This window comes from Vigna unguiculata, chromosome 11, assembly GCF_004118075.2.
Source record: "Vigna unguiculata cultivar IT97K-499-35 chromosome 11, ASM411807v1, whole genome shotgun sequence".
NCBI lineage: Eukaryota > Viridiplantae > Streptophyta > Magnoliopsida > Fabales > Fabaceae > Vigna > Vigna unguiculata.
The window spans coordinates 27,393,493-27,413,763 of record NC_040289.1 but is presented as its reverse complement, the minus strand read 5'-3'; the positions used below and the strand labels follow the sequence as shown (position 1 = coordinate 27,413,763).

Genomic DNA, 20,271 nt, shown 5'->3' with positions numbered 1-20,271 from the left:
TTTTCGCCCAGCCTCTCGCTCAGGCAGAGGGGTCTTGCTCAAGCGAGATAGTCTCTCGCTCAAGCGAGGGCTCGAGAAGAGGAACAATGGCATTGTCACGCACTCTCGCTTAGGCGAGACCTCCTCGCCTGAGCGAGACATGCTCTCGCTCAAAGCTGGAGCTCATTGCCTGAGCAACAGCTCGCGCAGGCAGAAAGGGGTGAGCACTGCTAATCTCGCTTAGACGAGACATGTCGCTTGGGTGAGAAAAGCAGGACCCTCCACTGTTCATGCACACACAAATCAAACATTTAATCACACCAAGCACACAGTCCATATTCATAGCAACATAACTACAATCATACATACAAGATCACGAAAAATGGCCACAGAACTCATCAATATAACTTAAGGCACAAACCCTAACTTCCTTTACCTGGAAAAGGGTTAGCAAGGACCTTGACGACACGACAACTCTAGGAACGAACTAAAGAGCTGAAACAAAAGGGGAACAAAACTAAGAAATGGGGTTATCATGAAACCCTAACTGGAAATACGAAGGGGAATTAATGGGGACCAGTATGAGCTAGGAAGAGATACTTACATGGAGTAGAAAATGGATTTGAGCTAGCTCGAAGAAGACTTAGGACTAAACCCTAGCAGAGCATTCTGTGAGAAGAAAAAATGGCGTGAGGAAGCTGTTTTCACAAGAATGCAGAAGTAAGGGGTCTTGGCTGCCTTAAGGGCCTTGTATGTCTCATGGGTCAGCCCTTAGGCCCATTAGATTGGGATAGCCCTTAAAAAATTAAGGTAGTAGAAAAACTGGGCCTTACACAAAATATTAACACTAAAATAACAAAAATAATCATATTAAATCTTTAAAAAAATATAAAACTACATTAAATAGAAAATAAATAATAAAACTAAATTATTACTTTAAATATAAAAACCAAAAATACTTTAATTATAAACTATAAATACTATAAATTGTGAAATATGTTTTAATAAAGTAAAAAAGATATCCATTCTTATCGTTTTAATGTTAAAAGCAATAATGATCACACACAGTAGACCCACTTATTTAATTGGTCCATGTAGGATCCACACATAGAATCATATTGTACCAACGACCGGAAAAGGAACCTATTACGTTACCATAATTATTATTTATAAAATATATTTTATATATTTCATATAACACGTGTGGTTGCAAACCACGAAAACAAATAAAAAAATCTAGGTAGCAGATAAGAAAAGAAAACAAAGCAACACAACATAGCGAGCGAGTCGTGTCGTGTCGACGCGGCGCACGTTAGCCGAGTGTGGCGCTAATCCCTGTGCATAAAACACACCGTTTTGCTGCGCCGATTGTTAGCGTCTCCGCTGTTACTTACTTTTTCTGGCCTATAAAATGTCGGCAACCGCTTCTTCTACTTCACTCTGCGCCACTTCCAGAACCTTCTACGCTAAGCCCGTCCTCGCCAGAACCTTCGTCGCGCTTCCCACACGCGCGTTCTCCAAGCTCGCCTTCCAATTCAGGCCCCTCTCCATGGCCGCGCTCGGTGCTCGCAATGTGGCCGCGCCCGCCGTGGCCCCGCCTCCCTCGCTGGACTTCGAAACCTCCGTTTTCCAGAAGGAGAAGATTAACCTCGCCGGACACGACGAGGTTCTGCATCGCTGTGCTCAGAATTTCTCGCTAATTAAAATAATTAATTGTTAATTATTGTGAATATTTTATTTAGTTAGTTTAGTGGAGACACTGAAATGACCTCGGTATTGGTTTGTTGCATGCAGTATATTGTGAAAGGAGGGAGGGACTTGTTCCCTCTGCTGCCGGCTGCTTTCAAGGGGATTAAGCAGATTGGTGTCATCGGATGGGGTTCGCAGGTAGAAAACGGTTTAGGACTTTGGATAAAGATTTTTTTCTAAACACCTGTAAGAAAAAAAAAAAATGAAACAAGGTTTACTGTAAGTTAAATTTAACTTATTTTTAGTTTATATAAATTAATTTTTAAACGTATATAAATTTTAAGTTTAGTTTAAGCTGGTTGTAGCTTACAGGTGATGTTTATCCATTTTATATTTTCTATAGATGTTTACATAAAAGCGTATCCTAACATGTCCTTAATAATTAATAAGTGATAAGTTTTTTGGTTTATTTCATTTATGCGATAAAGTTTGGTTTTGATTATTCTAGATTTGTTTCTTTTGGTTTTGGACTTTGGAAATTTAATAAATAATGTAGAGGTTTTTCTTTTTTTTTTTTAGTTTTATATAGTGACATTGATGAGTTTTATAGCGAGTACTGCAGAAGTGATATATTAAATATGATATCTGATGGATTGATAGTGAAAATATATTATTAAACTCAAATAAAATTTGAAGTTCTGAAAATGCTGATACAAATTAATTAAAAATCACAATAAAAAATTGTTTTTTCCACATTGGAATTCTCTCCTGTAGTCAATCTTGTTGGAAGCACTGCCAGACGGCTTTCTCAAGTAGACCGTGGTTTGAATCATTGTGGGGACTAGTAGCCCCAACAATAGTTTTTTGAAAGACTAAAATTATTGTTTGATTATATTATTCTTTTTACTCGTTCAGCTATGAGTATAACTTTTGTTTAACGAGATTGTTTTAACTTCCTTCGCCAGGGACCTGCACAGGCACAGAATTTGCGGGACTCTCTCGCTGATGCGAAGTCTGACATTGTGGTTAAGGTGATTCTGGGTTGATTTAATTGATTGGTCACTCTTGAATGTTGAAACTGCGTTTAATTTAACATGTTGATGTTTTGGCAATGCAGGTTGGCCTCAGGAAAGGTTCTCGTTCCTTTAATGAGGCTCGCTCAGCTGGTTTTAGTGAGGAGAATGGAACTCTGGGTGACATGTGGGAAACCATCTCAGGCAGTGATCTTGTGTTGCTGTTGATTTCTGATTCTGCACAGGTTAGTTAGTTCATTGAAGAGAGTGCTCATTTAATTATTTTTAAATAATTTTGATAACGTATTAAAGTTATTGTGGTGATATCTTAATGTTTCGAATTACGCTGATTTGGCAATAATAGTGAACTAGTTGCTCAATGCTACAGTGATTTTGAAGTTTCCTGATATTTGGTGTCTTTCTAATTCTTTTTTATTCACGCAATGCAGGCAGATAATTATGAAAAAATATTTTCCTACATGAAGCCAAATAGCATACTTGGGTTGTCACATGGTTTTCTTCTTGGGCATTTACAGTCAATGGGACTTGATTTTCCGAAGCACTTCAGTGTAATTGCTGTATGCCCGAAAGGTATGGGTCCTTCTGTAAGGAGACTGTATGTCCAAGGCAAAGAGATAAATGGGGCTGGAATTAATTCAAGTTTTGCAGTCCACCAGGTGTGGTGTATTTTTATCACGTTTTACTTCCCTCCTTTTGTTGCCCCTGCTAGGAATCATTATTATTTTCTGGGTCTGAGCTCCATCATTACTTGTAGGATGTGGATGGCAGAGCTACTGATGTTGCTCTGGCATGGTCCGTTGCCCTTGGTTCCCCTTTTACATTTGCCACTACATTAGAGATGGAATACCGGAGTGACATCTTTGGAGAGAGAGGCAATAATCTTTCTCTTACTTCCTTGATGCTGTCTTTCAAGTCTTATTGCCTAATTTCTGCTTTTATTGTTCATAGGCATTTTGCTTGGTGCTGTTCATGGTGTTGTGGAATCCTTGTTTAGGAGGTACACTGAGCATGGAATGAATGAAGATTTGGCATATAACAACACTGTTGAGAGCATTACAGGAACTATATCTAGAATCATCTCCACTAAGGTTGTGATCTCATACTCATATTTTAGTGATTGTCTCTTTGGATCTTTTTCCCTGATTATGTTTTATTTTAAAGAAGCAAAACTATTATTAATACTGAATGAGTGTGATATAGTACAAGATATGCCTCACCATTACAAGTGTCAGCCCAAAAATCACCTGGAAATAAAACCCAAGGCTTAGATACTTACATTCTATATTTGCAATGTTACTGTTATGCACCTCTGAAACATAATAAGAAAGCTTTTACTTGAGCATGTGAATTTGTGCTTCTGAATTAACTTATTTTTTTGTCTGTATAGGGCATGTTAGCTGTATACAATACTTTATCTGAAGATGGAAAAAGGGAATTTGAGAAAGCATATAGTGCTTCATATTATCCCTGCATGGATATTTTGTACGAGTGCTATGAGGATATCGCTGTTGGGAGTGAGATTCGCAGTGTTGTCTTGGCTGGACGTCGCTTTTATGTACGTGCATATTTGCTTTCCTTTTAGAGCTATTGAGCAATATCTAAACTGTACCTGTGTTTTACAGGAGAAAGAGGGTCTGCCTGCCTTTCCCATGGGCAAAATTGATCAAACCAGGATGTGGAAGGTTGGTGAGCGTGTCCGATCAACAAGGCCAGCCGGTGATCTAGGCCCATTATATCCATTTACTGCCGGTGTCTATGTGGCATTAATGATGGCACAGGTATGTGTACTTATTCTATTAGCAAATTTTCAATCTGGTTTTATTAGGAGTTGGTATGTATTTTCCCTGCGGCAAGTTGTTCTTATTTACTGATAAATTTGGGAAAATGTTGGAGCAAGAATATCTCCGGAGTAGCAATATTCACTCTTAAGTTTTAGTCGGGTGAAACTCATAATGAATGTCACGAGCACATGGCACAACAAAACCTGTAAAGTTTTAGTTGGGTGAAACTCATGTTAAATGATCAAACAAAATTAATTTGGTATTTTAACCACAAATCACAAAAGTTAGATTTTACCTCCCTTTAGCATAAGTTGGTATGTTAACCAAACATGAAAAAAATCATTTTCTATCTAAGATTCCTGAGAAACTAACAAATTTCCATTCATCAAATGTAGTCGTACTTGCATACTAAGAATTGTACAAGGGAAAAAAAAACATACTAAGAATTGTACAAGGGAAAAAAAATCCCCACCTCACTTGCATCTTTAGATGAACTTTATCTTCAAATTAGGGAATTGGGACCGATAGTCATCTAGTATCAACAAAAGAGGATGGAATTCTTTCCTATGAATTTCGATATTCATGCTAATTTTTCTTGTTTATCTTTGCTCGGGTAGCATTAAACATAGAGTTAACCTTTTGTTTTGCTTTTCAAATTTATGATTACGAAATTCCAGATTGAGATCCTGAGGAAGAAGGGACATTCTTACTCTGAAATCATTAACGAGAGTGTGATCGAGTCTGTTGATTCTTTGAATCCTTTCATGCATGCTCGCGGTGTTTCTTTCATGGTTGATAACTGTTCAACAACAGCAAGGTTGGGTTCAAGGAAATGGGCTCCCCGATTTGATTACATCCTAACCCAGCAGGCCTTGGTGGCTGTGGACAATGGAGCACCTATCAACCAAGACCTAATCAGCAACTTCCTGTCAGACCAAGTCCATGGAGCCATCGAAGTTTGTGCTCAATTGAGACCTACAGTGGACATTTCAGTGCCACCAGATGCTGACTTTGTCCGTCCTGAGTTGCGTCAGTCTACCAATTAGAACACCAACCAATTTCTTGAGCCTATTCCTTTCTACGGAGTGCTTAAACGACAATGGTAATTTGAGTTTTGTTCTTATGGTATGTATTATGACTATGTAATACTGTACTGAGACTTTAATAATGAGGAATGTTTCTTAATGCCGAATATACGAGGGAAATTCATTACTAGGTTTTCTGTAAGTATCACAGTATCCAGTAACTTGATATATCCACGATGTGTCGTCTAAAATCATTAGGATCTTAGACTAACTGCAATAAACAGCCCTCAACTTTGGACAAAAAGTCTAACATTTAGATTAGGCTTAATTAAGTTTCAAACAGCCTTCAACTTTGAACAAAAAAGTCTAAAATTTAGATTAGACTTAATTAAGTTTCAAATCCCTAAAAAATTAAGGAACTTTTAAGTTTTCATTAAATTTTTATCCATCATAATTGTTTCATATACTGCTTTTGGTATGAGATCAACAGAAGGAAAAACAAACTTTGTTTTCAGGTGCATAGGTGATGTTATCCAGAAAGCATGGAATTACTTTCCTCTGTAACACAATGCACAGTTTCAAAATGGCAAAATAGCAACCATAGTTCCTTCAATTCAGAATCTGCACTAAGACACTTTCCTTGATTGGAAGGGAACAACCTATTGTTGAAAAATTCTAAACAAAACACAGTGCAAATAAACCGTTAAACCGTTAGACCAGTTTGTTCTCTGAACTAGTTCAAGTATGAACGGGTTTCTCTTCCAGGATCTCAGTTAGAAAGGTAAAATAGTCTGAAGCATGAACCATCATAACATGTTTAGTCACAGACAAATTTTTCATTTCATCATAAGTGATATGTTGAAATACAACGATTCATGAGAGAATACAGTGTTATACACAACAGAAAGCAGTTTAGAAATAGTAGTATACAAATTTAATAATTATGCAGTAGGGTAAGATGCCATCATAGCTATGCCACAGAGTCCTTCTTGAGCAGCCACACCTCTTTGCATCCTAATGTAGCCTTCTTCACCCCACTCTGTTCCCCAAGAGTTCTTAACCAACCAATACTCACTTCCATCATCACTAACACCATATCCCACAGCAGTCACACCATGGTCCAACTCAGTTCCACATGAACCACTAAAGACACCACTTTTGTAAAATTGAAAGTCAGAGCCACTGGCATCGATGGCTACGGAGACAGGTTGATTGGCCACAGCCTTTTGCAGTGCCTTCTCGTTGTTGGCAGGGACATCCTCGTACCCAGTAATGGTAGCAGCATGGCTGCCTGCTGCATTTGCATTGCATTTTCCATCAACACCCTGATAGGGGTAATTGGCTTCGGTGTTGAGTCCATGATTTTGAATGATGAATTTGAAAGCGTCATCCATAAGACCACCACCACAACCTTGGTCCTCCCCATTTATGTCACAATCAACAAGTTCTTGTTCTGACAAAGAGATCAGTTTTCCAGTACTCAGTTTGTGAATTCCTTCAGTTGCTGCAACAGCAGAAAAAGCCCAGCAGCATCCTACTCAAGGTAAATTATTAATAGTTAGATAATCAAGCAATTTAATTTTACTCAGCAATGTGAATGAGTAATGAAGCACGTACCACACTGGCCTTGGTTCTTGACGGGTGTCACTGCACCCTTTTGCCTCCAGTCCACAGTGGATGGTACTGCAGTCACATTTTCATACTTAAAAGTTGTTGTCCTTATGATTGAGGAACACATGTGCCCCTTGAACCTATTTCTTGTTGCTATGAACTCCTCGTTGGTGAGGTCTGCAAATTGATTAATAGCTAACTTGTAAGGTTTATTGGCAGCACTGTTGAAGGCTTCAATGTAGTTCACATTTTCCTTGAATATCCTGAATCGCTTTTCCCTTTCTTGAGGGTCCTTGTAGCCTTTGCCATAACGAGCCATCCATTCCTCATGCCTCTCATACATGGTGGCATCTTGGAGAGTGCGACATGAGACTTGAAAAGCCAAGAATCCCATGCAGAAAAGCAGTGCCAGTGAAATATGATAGAACTGATTTTTTGCAACCATGGTGGCTACTTATGTGACAGATAATTGGAATAACTACTTTAGGCTGGTTAGTGAAATGATTGAAAGATGTGTTGTGGCGTGGTATTCTGGATTGTTTGTGGTGTTTATATAGGCATGATAGCGTTGAATTCTAAATTAGTTTGTTTTAGTTTCCAACTTCAATCTGAAAGAACCTCTTTATTGAATGTAGCTGAGATTTTTCTTTTCTAAAAGAGACCATTGCCAGTGGATATCGGCAGTGTGGACAAATTACTTGTCAAGCGTAACGTATAAATGGTGCGATATATGGTGCCAAAGTGCTTGTCAAAGAGAATGTGCGTATTGGGAAAGTTTAGTATTATAAAAATGAAGTATGAAAACTTTATTAACTTCATTCACGCAAATTTCTACACCATAATCAGATAAAAGTCGCACTTTTCCAAACCAAATAGGTTTATACAAAGATAATTATTAATTCTAATAATATATTTACTCGATAATAAATAGAACCCAGAAACAAATGAATTATGTTTTGTTGTTTTGGTTTAAACCTTTAACTATGTTAAACTTAGGATAAATTCAGGAACAAATAAATTGTGTAAATTTTATTCTTGATCATAGTGAATCGATTTTCAAAAGTTTCCACAAATCCATTTTAATTTAGTAAAAATTTAGTTAAAAAATATGAACCAATTTGATTCATTTCATAAAAATCTAATCCAATCCATTGCTTTACTACATGGATATCCCATCCATCCATACAATTGATATTTAAAAAAAAAAATTAAAATATAGTTAGCTGATGGTTTATCTGTATTAAAATTCTGAATCAGTATAAAACTGCTATAAAGAAAATTTATGACAGTAAGAAACGGCAACAAAAGACATATGTACAGACTAAAATTATTGATATTTTGTTGTCATACGTGGAAGAACTAAAACTGAGAAACAAGAACAAACATAAAGATAGAAAAATAATTTAATCCATAGTATATTATATTTTATTGGATTTGGAAGGCTGGAAGGAAAAATACTGCTACTTTATTTGGTTTTGCGCCATAGCAATATGCATGCAAATAAAACAAAACAAGTTTCAAACTTTCGTTTATATAGCTCCAAACTTTTCCAGTGCCAACAAAGAAGGCTTCCTTGGAAAACTACTTCATTGGTATATTAAGGATAAGGTGCTTTCAGATATGAATTGAAAACACATAAGGTTAATTTACGATTCAAAGACAATTTAGAATAAATACCACAAATAATCTTGGGAGCACCACACTGCATCTTTCACGTACCAATTTCAAACAACTCTAAGAATACACTAGCTACCATGGCTACCAAAACTCAGTGCTATCATATTTGTTTGACATTGGTTTTCTGCATGGCGATCTGGGCTTTTGAAGCCACATCTCGCACTCTCCAAGATGACTCCATGCATGAGAGGCATGAGGAATGGATGAGTCGTTATGGAAAAGTGTATAAGGAGCCTCAGGAAAGGGAGAAGCGTTTAAGAATATTCAGGGAAAATGTGAACTACATTGATGCCTTCAACAATGCTGCCAATAAACCTTACAAGCTTGGTGTTAATCAATTTGCAGACCTCACCAATGAGGAGTTCATAGGAACAAGAAATAGGTTCAAGGGTCACATGTGTTCCTCTATCACAAGGACAACCTCTTTCAAGTACCAAAATAATACTGCAGTGCCATCCACAGTGGATTGGAGGAAAAAGGGTGCGGTGACACCAGTCAAGGACCAAGGCCAATGTGGATGTTGCTGGGCGTTTTCTGCTGTTGCATCAGCAGAAGGAATTCATCAATTGAGCACTGGAAAATTAATCTCTTTGTCGGAACAAGAACTTGTTGATTGTGACTCAAAGAGTGTGGACCAGGGTTGTGAAGGTGGCCTTATGGATGATGCTTTCAAATTCATCATCCAAAATCATGGACTTAACACCGAAGCCAATTACCCGTATCAGGGTGTTGACGGAAAGTGCAATGCAAATGCAGCAGGCAACGATGCTGCTACCATTACTGGGTACGAGGATGTTCCTGCCAACAATGAGAAGGCACTGCAGAAGGCTGTGGCCAATCAACCGGTGTCTGTGGCCATCGATGCCAGTGGCTCTGACTTTCAATTTTACGAGAGTGGTGTGTTCACTGGGTCATGTGGAACTGACTTAGATCACGGTGTCACAGCTGTGGGATATGGTGTTAGTGACGATGGCACTGAGTATTGGCTTGTAAAGAACTCATGGGGAACCCAGTGGGGTGAAGAAGGCTACATTAGGATGCAAAGAGGTGTGGCTTCTCAGCAAGGACTCTGTGGCATAGCTATGCAAGCTTCTTACCCTACTGCATAATTCAAAAAATTGGACCCTGTCATAATATGTACAATTCTATGTATCTGACTAATTAAACTCATTCCTGTTATAGCTCGTTCATATCGTTGTATCCTTTCCACCAATACACTATTCTAAGTTCACATGTTATCGGTGAATTACTGATGAAAAGTAAATAACATTTATATATATAGTACAAACAAAAAGGTAACCTTCGAGAGAGAACTGATTTCGCGCTATTAAAGAATGTGTAACTCCTTACAATGATACAGAGGTTATGGGTGTGTAGTATTGACAGAAGGTTGTACAAAATGAATTAACCACGTAAGACGCAGTCTATATGAATTTGTGAGTCTAATATTGAGAAGACGCCTATTGTACCAATTGTCTTCACTAATCTATGTTAGTCTCCAGAGGTGTGCGATTTATTTTGAATTCAAGCCTGAAGTTATGCGTTGGAAGACATCTTCGTTGCAAGGAATTGTGAGACCACCCATGGAATGGTAATATCCAAATTCTTCCTCACCTTGGCTCAGCAAGTCCTGAAATAGAGGTTGGTTCAAGTATGATACAGGGATCACAAATCGCTTCATTTTCTCCCCAAAATAGACTGCAAGATAGCCCTTTGGCGAATCCACAACTTTTGAAGATGCTTGATTTGCTGCTAATGGTGCCTTTCTGATGCCATTATTGTGTTGGTTTGAGAGAAGTCTTGAGAATAAGCTTTTTGAGTTTTGAATGCTTTAGGATGTGAATGACTTGTGTTGATTCAAAATGATTGATGGCCTGAATATTTATAGCAAAAGATATGTAGGAAAGCCATTGGCTAGAAGAATTATTGGTGAAGGAAGGAACCAAGTAATGGGACCAACTGAGAGACAAGGGCATATGGTATTGTCTTTGAGCACTGTCTCATGAATCAGCGTAGCATGTGATAGTAGTTAAGATAACAGTGTCCCTCCTTCTCTAGTGAAAGTTGATCATGTTGACGACTATTAAGTGGGGTAGCGAGAGTTAGAATTTTCCTACATTCCAAAGTTTATCATGATCATGTATTGAACATTGGTTCTCTTTCTTACCTCCAAACACTTATTCATAGCTTTCAATCTGGTCTGCTTAAGATTTACTGGTTGCTATCTTTCACTAACATTATTGGTACATTCTATATCAATACAACTGTCATCTTAATTATTTGGAGAAGCATGTATCCACCACTGGATTAGCTATATCGATCACAATGCATGAAAAAATTGCCAATTATTAGATGCGTAATTTGTTGGCCACAATCTCGAAAGAATATGAACTACCACTGAACTTCCTAATCCTTGAGAGAGACCTGTGAGACAACACCATGTGATCCTTAGTCCCTCACTAGATTATTGAAAAGAAGTCGTTCTTTGACTTATCCCGACAGTGTTATAGATAACGAGCCATAGCATTCATGGTTGTATAAACTAAAGCTAGTGTTACAGAGTAGGCTAAGTTAATTGAAGAAAAAAAAAACCTAGAGAATAAGTCCAATTTTATGTTGCTACCACACCCATTTGAGCAGAGAACCAACCTCTTTTGTAAGGCCCTAGCTTCTTAAAATTTTTCTTTGTTGTTTATATTAATTAGTAGCCTAAAGTTCCCAATTAAATTCATTTCATCATTGGTTCCAGTGAAAATATTTTCACTCTACCGTTCTAGGAATCATGAGATGTATTCCGCTTTGAAATTTCACCGAACAAAGTCTGGTTTTTGAACTGGACTTAACCTTCTTCATGCAGAGAGAAGTGAAGATTGAAATTGATAAACTAAAAATACTGTGTAGCTACTTCAATATTTGAGTTCATTTTCATTGCAGAACAAATATCATTCTTTCTCACAAAAGGGAGATCTTTACAAGTTAAGAAGCTGCCTATTGTACAAAAAATGTCTCCACTAATCTATGTTAGTCCCCTAAAGTAATGACTTCTATTGTCCATCCAAGCAAGAAGTTATACGATGGAAGATTTCTTCACTGCAAGGAATTGTGAGGCCACCCATGGGATGATCATATCCAAACTCTTCCTCAGCTTTACTCAACAAGTCTTGGAAGGAAGGTTTGTTCAAGTATGATACAGGAATCATAAATCGCTTCATTTTCTCTCCCACATACACAGCAAGATAGCCCTTTTGTGCATCAACTGCTTTTGAAGATGCATGATTTGCTGCAGATATTACCTTTCTGATTCCAGGTAAACGAAAACCCATTGCTGTATTGATATGAGAACAGAACAGTTTGAGAAAAGGATTGAGAGTTAGCTCTTGAATTTAGAATGTCTTGGGATGTGAATGATTTGTGTTGGTCCTAAATGCTTAAGCCATTAGGATTTATAGATAAAAGGATATGCATTAATTGGTTACTCAAATAATTGGTGAAGGATGGATATGAGATAGCAGTGACAGGAGCAAAGGAGAGACATAGCATGTGGTGCTGTCCTGAAGGACTATTTTAAGTAGCAATGTAATGTATTATAATAGATAAACAAGTCCCACATTCCTGAATCTATTGAAAAGGAAAGACTAATTGGTTCGTAGTGCTTCATAACATGATGATGTATTCAATGTTGTTTCTCTTGTTATCTCTTCTAAGCAACAGTGCATGACATTTGCATAAATAATGTCTCATATGCTTACAATCTTGAAGGAGTTTCAACATCAGAACTCCTTTGTCGTAGACACAGTGGATGGACTCGTATATCGATTGGTAGCCATATAAAATTATTAGACTGAGATTTTATCCTGGTTAGGTATTGTGGTTGCAGGCCCTAAAATTATTATTAAGGCCTCAAAAAATGCTATATCACGTAGAGTTTTCTTTATTGTATGGTCTGATGCTCTTATTCTGGGTTTTGGAGAAAGACTTGACAGTGTGATTGCAAGGAATAGGATAACTATACAATAACCTAATTTTTTGACCCCTTTCTTACCCGCCTACGTAGCATCATTTATTTTATTATTTTGTTAAATTTTAAAGTTGTTTGACGCGTGAAGTGAAGAGGCGTTTGTACATTACGCGCGTGTGTGAGAAAACGGAGAAAGAAAGAGTGCGGTTATGATAACTGGTTTTGAAATGCAGAGTTTTCGTATCTTCTTCTTCTTCGACTGAAAGTCCATTTTTTTCTCTTCTTTTCCCCAAATGAAAGGCTATTTTGGTATGTTCTTCTTCCCTGACTGAAAGCCCATTTTTTCTCTTCTTCTTCCCCAAATGAAAGGCTACTTTGGTATTTTCTTCTTCCCCAAATGAAAGGGTGTGTCGTTGTTCTCTCAATCCGAAATGTTTTTGTGGTCTGTTAATCCGAAATCTGTTCGAAAAGGTAAGTAATTTTAGTTGTGAAATCTGCCCCCCAAAAAACGTATGTTGTTGTTCCCCAAAATATGAGTTTGAAACTGTTTTGAGAAAAAAAGTGAGAGGGTTTCTGTAACTAAAAATGGTTTGAATGTGCGAAGGGTTTTGAAGAAGAAACGTTTCGCTGAAGGATTGGGTGGCTACAAAAAGTGAAGTGGTTTTGTGTTGTTGGATGTTAGAAAGTGAATATATTGGAGCGTAAGAAGATCTGTCGCAAAACACGGTTAGTAGATCTGTCGCAGAACACGATTTTGTTTAACATTAAGTGAAGGGATGACTAGTTGTTCGTGTGTGTAAGTTGTTGTTTTGATGGTTTTTTATTGTATCTTGTATGATTAAAGCTGTTTTGAAATGAGTTTGATTATTTGTTATTGATTTCGGGGATTTTTTACTATGTTATGTGTAATTTTATTGATTTGTGCCAAATTTTTGTAAATTTAATTTGGTTGATGCGTTTGATAATTTCAGTTTAGTTGACATGAGTGACGTTAGTGAAGGTTGCGAAGGTAGTGAAGGTTGTGAAGTTGGAGATTGTGGTGATATAAGTCAGGTATTTTAGTTTTTGTTCCTTTGTAATTTCATTTATATTTGAGTAATATAAGTTTAACTTATGGTTTGTAATATGAATATTTGTAGATTAATTTCAGGCATTCTTGTAGAACAAAGTATATTGGTTTATTGAACAAGAAGTTAAGTGTGGAGCAAAAACAATTTATTGAATGAACATCGTTTTGGTGGTTTGTTTTGTTGCATGAAAGAGTTAAGATTAGTCGAAAACTTCTATGTGAGTTAATTAATGTGTGGGTGGAAAGTAGAGGAGGTTTCATGATTAACTTTGAATTTGTAGCGTTTAAGTTATTAGACGTATGTGTAGGCCTGGGGTTGAGGGTTTATGGAGATAAAATTGATTTAGAGGAGGTTGACGTTGATAGTGTTTGTAGGAAGAAATTATTTAAAAAAAAGGTAACAATTGAACAATCGTTGTTTCACTTTTTAAAATTGTAGATGATCTGACTAGTCTAGTTAAATATAACTGGGGTGGTGTGGTATATGAGTACTTGGTTGGTAGTTTGTGTAGTGCATCAATTGTTTTGAAGAAGCAATTACATCGAAAACACTTCCATGTTGTGGGATGTGTATATTTATTGCAGGTAATTCATAATAACTTACTTTTTCTTGAATTTTATGTTGTAGCATTTTGTTTTTTGTTATGAATCTGTTACTTAGTTTTAAATTAATTGTATTATTGTATGTTGTAGTTATGTGCTTTTGATCACTGCCTGTTTGTGAAGAGAAAGAGTGTAGCTATGAAATCCAAATTTCCAAGGTTGTTGCGTTGGATTGATTACAAAGTTGGAGATGTGTCAATAAGAAGTAGTTTCAAAAATAATGTGGTACTTTAGAACTGAAAAGAACAACTTACTTTCAACAATTGACAGTTCTAAGGTATTATGTTACTTTCAACGTTGTAAGGTGGAATACAATAGCCAAGGTGAAATTGAAGTAGTACAAGATTCAAATAATGTAGAAGACAAAAATGTAAGCAACAACAATATGTACGTGCGTATGAGGAATCATCCATGCTTATGGTTCAAAAGTTGTGTAATCCAAACTCCGTTTGCAGGGTATGGTCCAAAGAAGAAAATGATACCAGAATAGTTGTTGGAGTTGCAGCAATATGTGTATGCTTTTTTTTGTTTGATGGAAATGAAATATCATTTTGATTTGTGTAATTTAAGAACGGTTAATTGTAATGCAAATGTATGAAACATGTAGTTGTGAACAATTTGTGTTGTGTAAAAGGGTGTTTTTGTACTATGATGTTGTAGTTCATGAATATTGACTTTTCATAAGTATTTGTAGTGCTCTGTAATGAACTTATTTAGCAGAGAAATGATGTCAGGAAAAAATAATTATGCTAACTCTGTGGTACAGAAACCACATATAAGAAAGACACTTATTGGACTATAAGAAGACATGTCCTCTCAGAAAAGAATAATTATGCTAACTCTGTGGTACAAAACCACATATGAGAAAGACACTTATTGAAGTATAAGAAGACATGTCCTATGCGAGATATTAATGGGATTCAGTTGACATGTGACTAATATTTGTATTATTTTGGCACTGCGAAGTTAAAGTTATGTATTTAAAATAAATTGTAACGAATTAAAAATGTTTACGAGATGAATTAAAAAATGAATTGAAAAATGTTGAGAGTATTAAGTTTAAGATTATATGTATTTGAAAATTATATGTATATGAAATGAATTAAAAAATGTTCACGAAATGTCATGTTCATGAATTGATTTTTTTGCAACTCTGTTGTACATAAAGTACATATCAAAAAGGCAGTTATGAAAGTGGAAACAGACACGTACTGAACCCATTTGTAGGGGCTCCATTTCACTTGGGAATGATAGTTTAATTGTTGTTAGAGTATTAAGATCAAGAATATATGTATATGAAACGAATTGAAAAATGTTGACGAAATGTTATGTTCATGAATAAGTTTTTTTGCAACTTTATTGTACATAAAGTACATCTCAAAAAGGCAGTTCTAGAAGTGGGAACCCCATTTATAGGGGCTCCATTTGACTTGGGAATGATAGTTTAATTGTTGTTGAGTATTAAGATCAAGATTATAAGTATATGAAATAAATTAAAAAATGTTCATGAAATGTCAGTTTCATGAATAAGTTTTTTTTGCATATATCAAAAAGACAGTTATGGTATTATAAAAAGACATGTAGTGAAACCCATTTGTAGGGGCTCCATTTGACTTGCGAATGATATTTTAATTGTTGTTGGAGTATTTAGATCAAGATTTTATGTAAATGAAATGAATTAAAAAATGTTTATGAAATGTTATGTTCATGAATCAATTTTTTTACAACTCTGTTGTACGTAAACTACATATCAAAAAGGCAGTTATAGTACTGTAAAAAAACACGTAGTGAAACCCATTTGTAGGAGCTCCATTTGACTTGGGAATTATACCTGAATTATTTTGGCATAGTTGAGTTATTTAACGATCAGAAGCAATTAAGTGCACAAATGTAAGAACGTTATTGTCTTTAATAATGATTGTCATAAAAATGGCATGTTTTGTCCTTAATTATATTTTGCAATTAATTGCACTAACATGTTTTCTGTTCAAAAGATGTTCATAAACAACACACATGTTGTATCCAACAAAAGCAAATACTGCATAAAATATATAATTATGGTATTGTGTGTTAATTGAAAAATATCAAATGTAATTGAGAAACAACAACCACATAACTTAGAATGTGTTTGTCAATATCATCGGACATCAATCATGATAACGTCTTATCCACAAAAATGTATTATCCATTGAACTTACAACCTGCAAAAACAATATAATTTGTTATGTTGTGGTTCATGTAATGGACTTAATATTTTACAAAATTCATATTATATTCCTATACCGTAATTGGGACGATGTTGCAGACATTTGAGTGTTGAACTCATTGGTTTCAAACGAGGTTAATAAGGACATGATTTGGGACATTTGAGTTATGCATCATAATTAAAGAATAGTCAGTTAACGAAGTGTAAGTATTTTTTTACAGTTCAACTTAGTAAATATTTTGTATACAAACCCATTCAACTATATTTGTTCCTTGATCATCATAATGTCCATACTCATTGGAGACATGAGCATCCACAGGTGCTTACAAACTATTTAAATGTTTTTAGTGACATACTTATTAACACATGGTAACCGTTATAATGCACGAATTAATTACATGAGTGTTGTAGTGTGTTTTTAAATTTAGTTGGGCGGATTTCTTTTTGTTGCCAACCTTCTCAACGACTGTTTTCATCCTTAATATATGTGGCCGACCCTTTCTCTTCACAATAATAAGGCTCCACACAGTTGTGTTAATTGTTCCAATGGGGGTTGGGCAGTTACTTTGGTTTTGCATAATCGCACAACACTGCCCAATGGGGGTGCGCAAGGACTTCAACTAATTAAACAACATTTCAGTCTTTGATTCAGTCTCACATGCGACATCCACAATGTCAAAGAATTCTTTGCATAACGCTTGGTCAGCATTTGCGAATCGTCACTTTTGGTGTTGTAAGCGACTCTTATTGAAATGTATCTCCTTCAAATCAGTTTACTCCACCTCAATATTATGTATCTTGAGTGTACAATTTTGACTTCTTCTTGGGCAAGCACAACCAAACAGTGGCAGAACAGTATCCCGCGAAACTCAAACAACAAGTTCAAGTGATTGTTTCAGTCTTACAATTATAAACAACTTTGTGGTACTTGTTTGTACAATTGTCGTCCCATAAACACTTTTGCAGCACCACGTAATTGGAGACAAAGTCATTGACATCTACATTTTTTATGATACAATTCATTTTGGATCTCCCCGAACTTTGCATTTGTGTAATTTTTTTGAAACTGGCGTTCTATCAAGGAATGAGTTGCACAAGGTATAGTTGTGTTGATTGAGGCAAAGTAAGCTTCATATTTCTTTTCTGCTTTATTTCTTAGTGCATTGTCATATTGTACAACAAACTGATGCAATATGGTTGTAGAATTGATAAATCCATCAAAAAAAGCATTTAAGCCCTCACTTCATTGTGTGGTTCACATTCCAGCCCAAAAGTTGCTTTTCAAGTACGTCAGCACCCATCGAGATCTGTCCTCATATAGTATTCGTAGTAATTCATTGTTTTGTAATTCAAATTTTATCAAGAATTGAGACCAACCACTTTCAAAGTGATGGACATTTATAGTCTCGTATACTAATTTCTTTAATTCACACTTAATTCCTTTGTATTGGGAGTACCATTGTAGCTTCTCGGGTATTTTTTTCATTATGTGCCAAAAACACCATCTATGGCTGGTATTTGGAAATACAATTTCAATTGTGTTTTGCATAGCTTTGCACTGATCCGTGATAATGTCGTCAGGTGACTTATTGGACATGCATTGACGTCAACACTGAAATAGCCAGACAAAGGTGAATGTATCTTCTGATGACAACAATCCACATCCTAATAATATTGATTGCCCATGGTGATTGACACCGATAAATGGTGCAAATAGCATGTCATACTTGTTAGTCAAATAAGTTCTGCACATCATCATCCTTGCACAATTTCCTTTTTGCTTTCTGATGTAATTTCTCACATCATGCTCAACAAATGAAACATTTTCAAAGCCACATGCTTTACAAACTATGGATTGACAACTCTTGTTAATGCACACACCAACTTCATCATTCATATCTAGTGTCTTCTTGACCTGCATGCTAATTTTTTTGTTTCCATGTATCAACCTCGACTTTTTTAGACTAAGGTTGTGGTTTTGGACATTGTTAACGTGCGTATATAACACTACCCTTTCTTTTTCACACCGCTAATTCTGACAGCACATTGTTTTCTTTGTGTTGGGAGACTTTTTAATTTGGTTAAATTACCCTTTGTGTCCCTCTATTTGTCATGAAATTTCATTTTGGTCCTCACGTTTTTCGTTGTCTCAATTTGGTCCTCATTTTCTTAAAAATGATTCAATTTGGTCCTTACCGTTAACTTTGACCAGACGGTGTTAAAGTCAATGCCACGTGTCAATTTCTAATTTTTTTGAATTTTTTTAATATTTTTGAATTTTTTCTTTTATTTTTGACACGTGTCATTTTACTGTTGTGCCACGTGTCAAAGTGACTCAATTTGGTCACTATATTTGTTTTTAGTTTCAATTTAGTGCCAATTTTTGTAAAAATGAAGCAATATTGTCCCTCCTTAGATTGAGACTCAATTTAATCTTTGTATATAACTTATGATGATATTCTTAATAAAATTGACATTTTTATTTAATATTTATAGAAATATTTTTAAATAATTTTTTTTTAGTTTTATTATTAAACAAAGTTAAACCCCAAACTTAATTTTAAAAATTAACAATTTTGTCATCATATATAAAGGCATCAAGTGTATCATATTATACAAACTTGGTAAAGATTAAAAATCAAATAACTTGTGACACATAAATTTAGGAACTGAATTTCAAGTTCAAAACAAAATCAAAGTCTAATGTTTTGTGTAGAATTTAAAGTTAATTTAAAATATTTATAGAAATATTTAATAAAAACGTTAATTTTAGTAAGAATATCACCATAAAATTTATAAAAAAGTAAATTTAGTGTCAATTTGAGGAAGGACAATATTGCTTCATTTTTACAAAAATTGGGACTAAATTGAAACTAAAAACAAATATAGGGACCAAATTGAGTCACTTTGACACGTGACAAAACTGTGAAGTGACACGTGTCAAAAAGAAAAAAAATTCAAAAAAAAAATTTTAAAAAATTTTAAAATATTAAAAAAATTCAAAAAAATCAGAAATTGACACATGGCGTTGACTTTAACACCGTCTAGTCAAAGTTAACGGTGAGGACCAAATTGAGACAACGAAAAACGTGAGGACCAAAATGAAATTTCATAACAAATAGAGGGACCAAAAGGGTAATTTAACCTTTTAATTTTGGAGGAATTGCCGACCAACACTTTCCTTCATGACTGCAAACTAATTTGATGAAGCATAACTCATTGTCTTCTCCTTTAGATGAACTTCAAATTCTCACACCAAACCCACATTTAATAGCATACTTCCTATAAAATTGCTTTAGTTCTTCGACACTTTCGAAAGTCATGCCAATTTTAGGAACTTCTTCATCGATGTTATCTTCGATGGGTTTAATAATATCTTCAAATGGGTTGTTGACTTCAGTATCTTAAAATAAAGGAATGTCTTCGAGAGATATTGGGTTAATAACTTCGGATGTTGTCATCACATTGACCCTGTTAGTAATATTTAAAGAAAAAGGAATAAAAAATTTACATCCACCAAAGCAAATGGTTACCCCACACATTGGCCATACAAACATTTCGTTGCAAATGAACATTGCAGCACATTGCATTTTAGTTCCATGATTAAAGTAATGATTTTAATGAATTTTTATTTAGGTC

General features: G+C 35.4%; 4 protein-coding genes and 1 long non-coding RNA gene across 5 annotated transcripts; 3 read left to right on the top strand and 2 right to left on the bottom strand.

The window, feature by feature from the left end:
• The first annotated feature begins 1,227 nt into the window (after positions 1–1,227).
• On the top strand, positions 1,228–5,698 carry LOC114169637 (ketol-acid reductoisomerase, chloroplastic-like). The gene is made up of 10 exons (XM_028054878.1): positions 1,228–1,645; positions 1,774–1,866; positions 2,634–2,699; positions 2,786–2,926; positions 3,131–3,358; positions 3,457–3,574; positions 3,651–3,790; positions 4,090–4,257; positions 4,325–4,480; positions 5,161–5,698. The coding sequence occupies exons 1-10, from the start codon at positions 1,391–1,393 to the stop codon at positions 5,527–5,529; spliced, it is 1,734 nt and encodes a 577-aa protein (XP_027910679.1). The 5' UTR covers positions 1,228–1,390; the 3' UTR covers positions 5,530–5,698.
• Positions 5,699–6,334: 636 nt separating this feature from the next.
• Positions 6,335–7,794, bottom strand: LOC114169639 (senescence-specific cysteine protease SAG39-like). The gene is made up of 2 exons (XM_028054879.1): positions 7,126–7,794; positions 6,335–7,042 (listed from the first exon to the last, which is right to left on the bottom strand). Exons 1-2 carry the CDS (start codon positions 7,562–7,564, stop codon positions 6,450–6,452), a joined length of 1,032 nt encoding a protein of 343 aa, XP_027910680.1. The 5' UTR covers positions 7,565–7,794; the 3' UTR covers positions 6,335–6,449.
• Positions 7,795–8,668: 874 nt separating this feature from the next.
• LOC114169131 (senescence-specific cysteine protease SAG39-like) lies at positions 8,669–10,438 on the top strand. Its single transcript, XM_028054170.1, has one exon. The coding sequence runs from the start codon at positions 8,874–8,876 to the stop codon at positions 9,903–9,905; it is 1,032 nt and encodes a 343-aa protein (XP_027909971.1). The 5' UTR covers positions 8,669–8,873; the 3' UTR covers positions 9,906–10,438.
• Positions 10,439–11,513: 1,075 nt separating this feature from the next.
• LOC114170530 (auxin-induced protein 15A-like) lies at positions 11,514–12,348 on the bottom strand. Its single transcript, XM_028056026.1, has one exon. The coding sequence runs from the start codon at positions 12,117–12,119 to the stop codon at positions 11,841–11,843; it is 279 nt and encodes a 92-aa protein (XP_027911827.1). The 5' UTR covers positions 12,120–12,348; the 3' UTR covers positions 11,514–11,840.
• Positions 12,349–13,051: 703 nt separating this feature from the next.
• Positions 13,052–15,056, top strand: LOC114170531. Its single transcript, XR_003601091.1, has 3 exons — positions 13,052–13,480; positions 13,726–13,807; positions 14,517–15,056. It is a non-coding gene; the product is annotated as an uncharacterized LOC114170531 (long non-coding RNA).
• Positions 15,057–20,271: the final 5,215 nt, after the last annotated feature.

What these genes read in the sequence shown, in the direction of transcription:
- LOC114169637 (XM_028054878.1), top strand. Translation starts at nt 1,391, where the DNA reads ATGTCGGCAACCGCTTCTTCTACTTCACTCTGCGCCACTTCCAGAACC. An exon ending in TGATTTCTGATTCTGCACAG is followed by an intron (nt 2,927 to 3,130) that starts GTTAGTTAGTTC and finishes CACGCAATGCAG; the next exon opens with GCAGATAATTATGAAAAAAT. An exon ending in TGGCATTAATGATGGCACAG is followed by an intron (nt 4,481 to 5,160) that starts GTATGTGTACTT and finishes ACGAAATTCCAG; the next exon opens with ATTGAGATCCTGAGGAAGAA.
- LOC114169639 (XM_028054879.1), bottom strand. Translation starts at nt 7,564, where the DNA reads ATGGTTGCAAAAAATCAGTTCTATCATATTTCACTGGCACTGCTTTTC. An exon ending in CAAGAACCAAGGCCAGTGTG is followed by an intron (nt 7,043 to 7,125) that starts GTACGTGCTTCA and finishes TACCTTGAGTAG; the next exon opens with GATGCTGCTGGGCTTTTTCT.
- LOC114170530 (XM_028056026.1), bottom strand. Translation starts at nt 12,119, where the DNA reads ATGGGTTTTCGTTTACCTGGAATCAGAAAGGTAATATCTGCAGCAAAT.
- LOC114169131 (XM_028054170.1), top strand. Translation starts at nt 8,874, where the DNA reads ATGGCTACCAAAACTCAGTGCTATCATATTTGTTTGACATTGGTTTTC.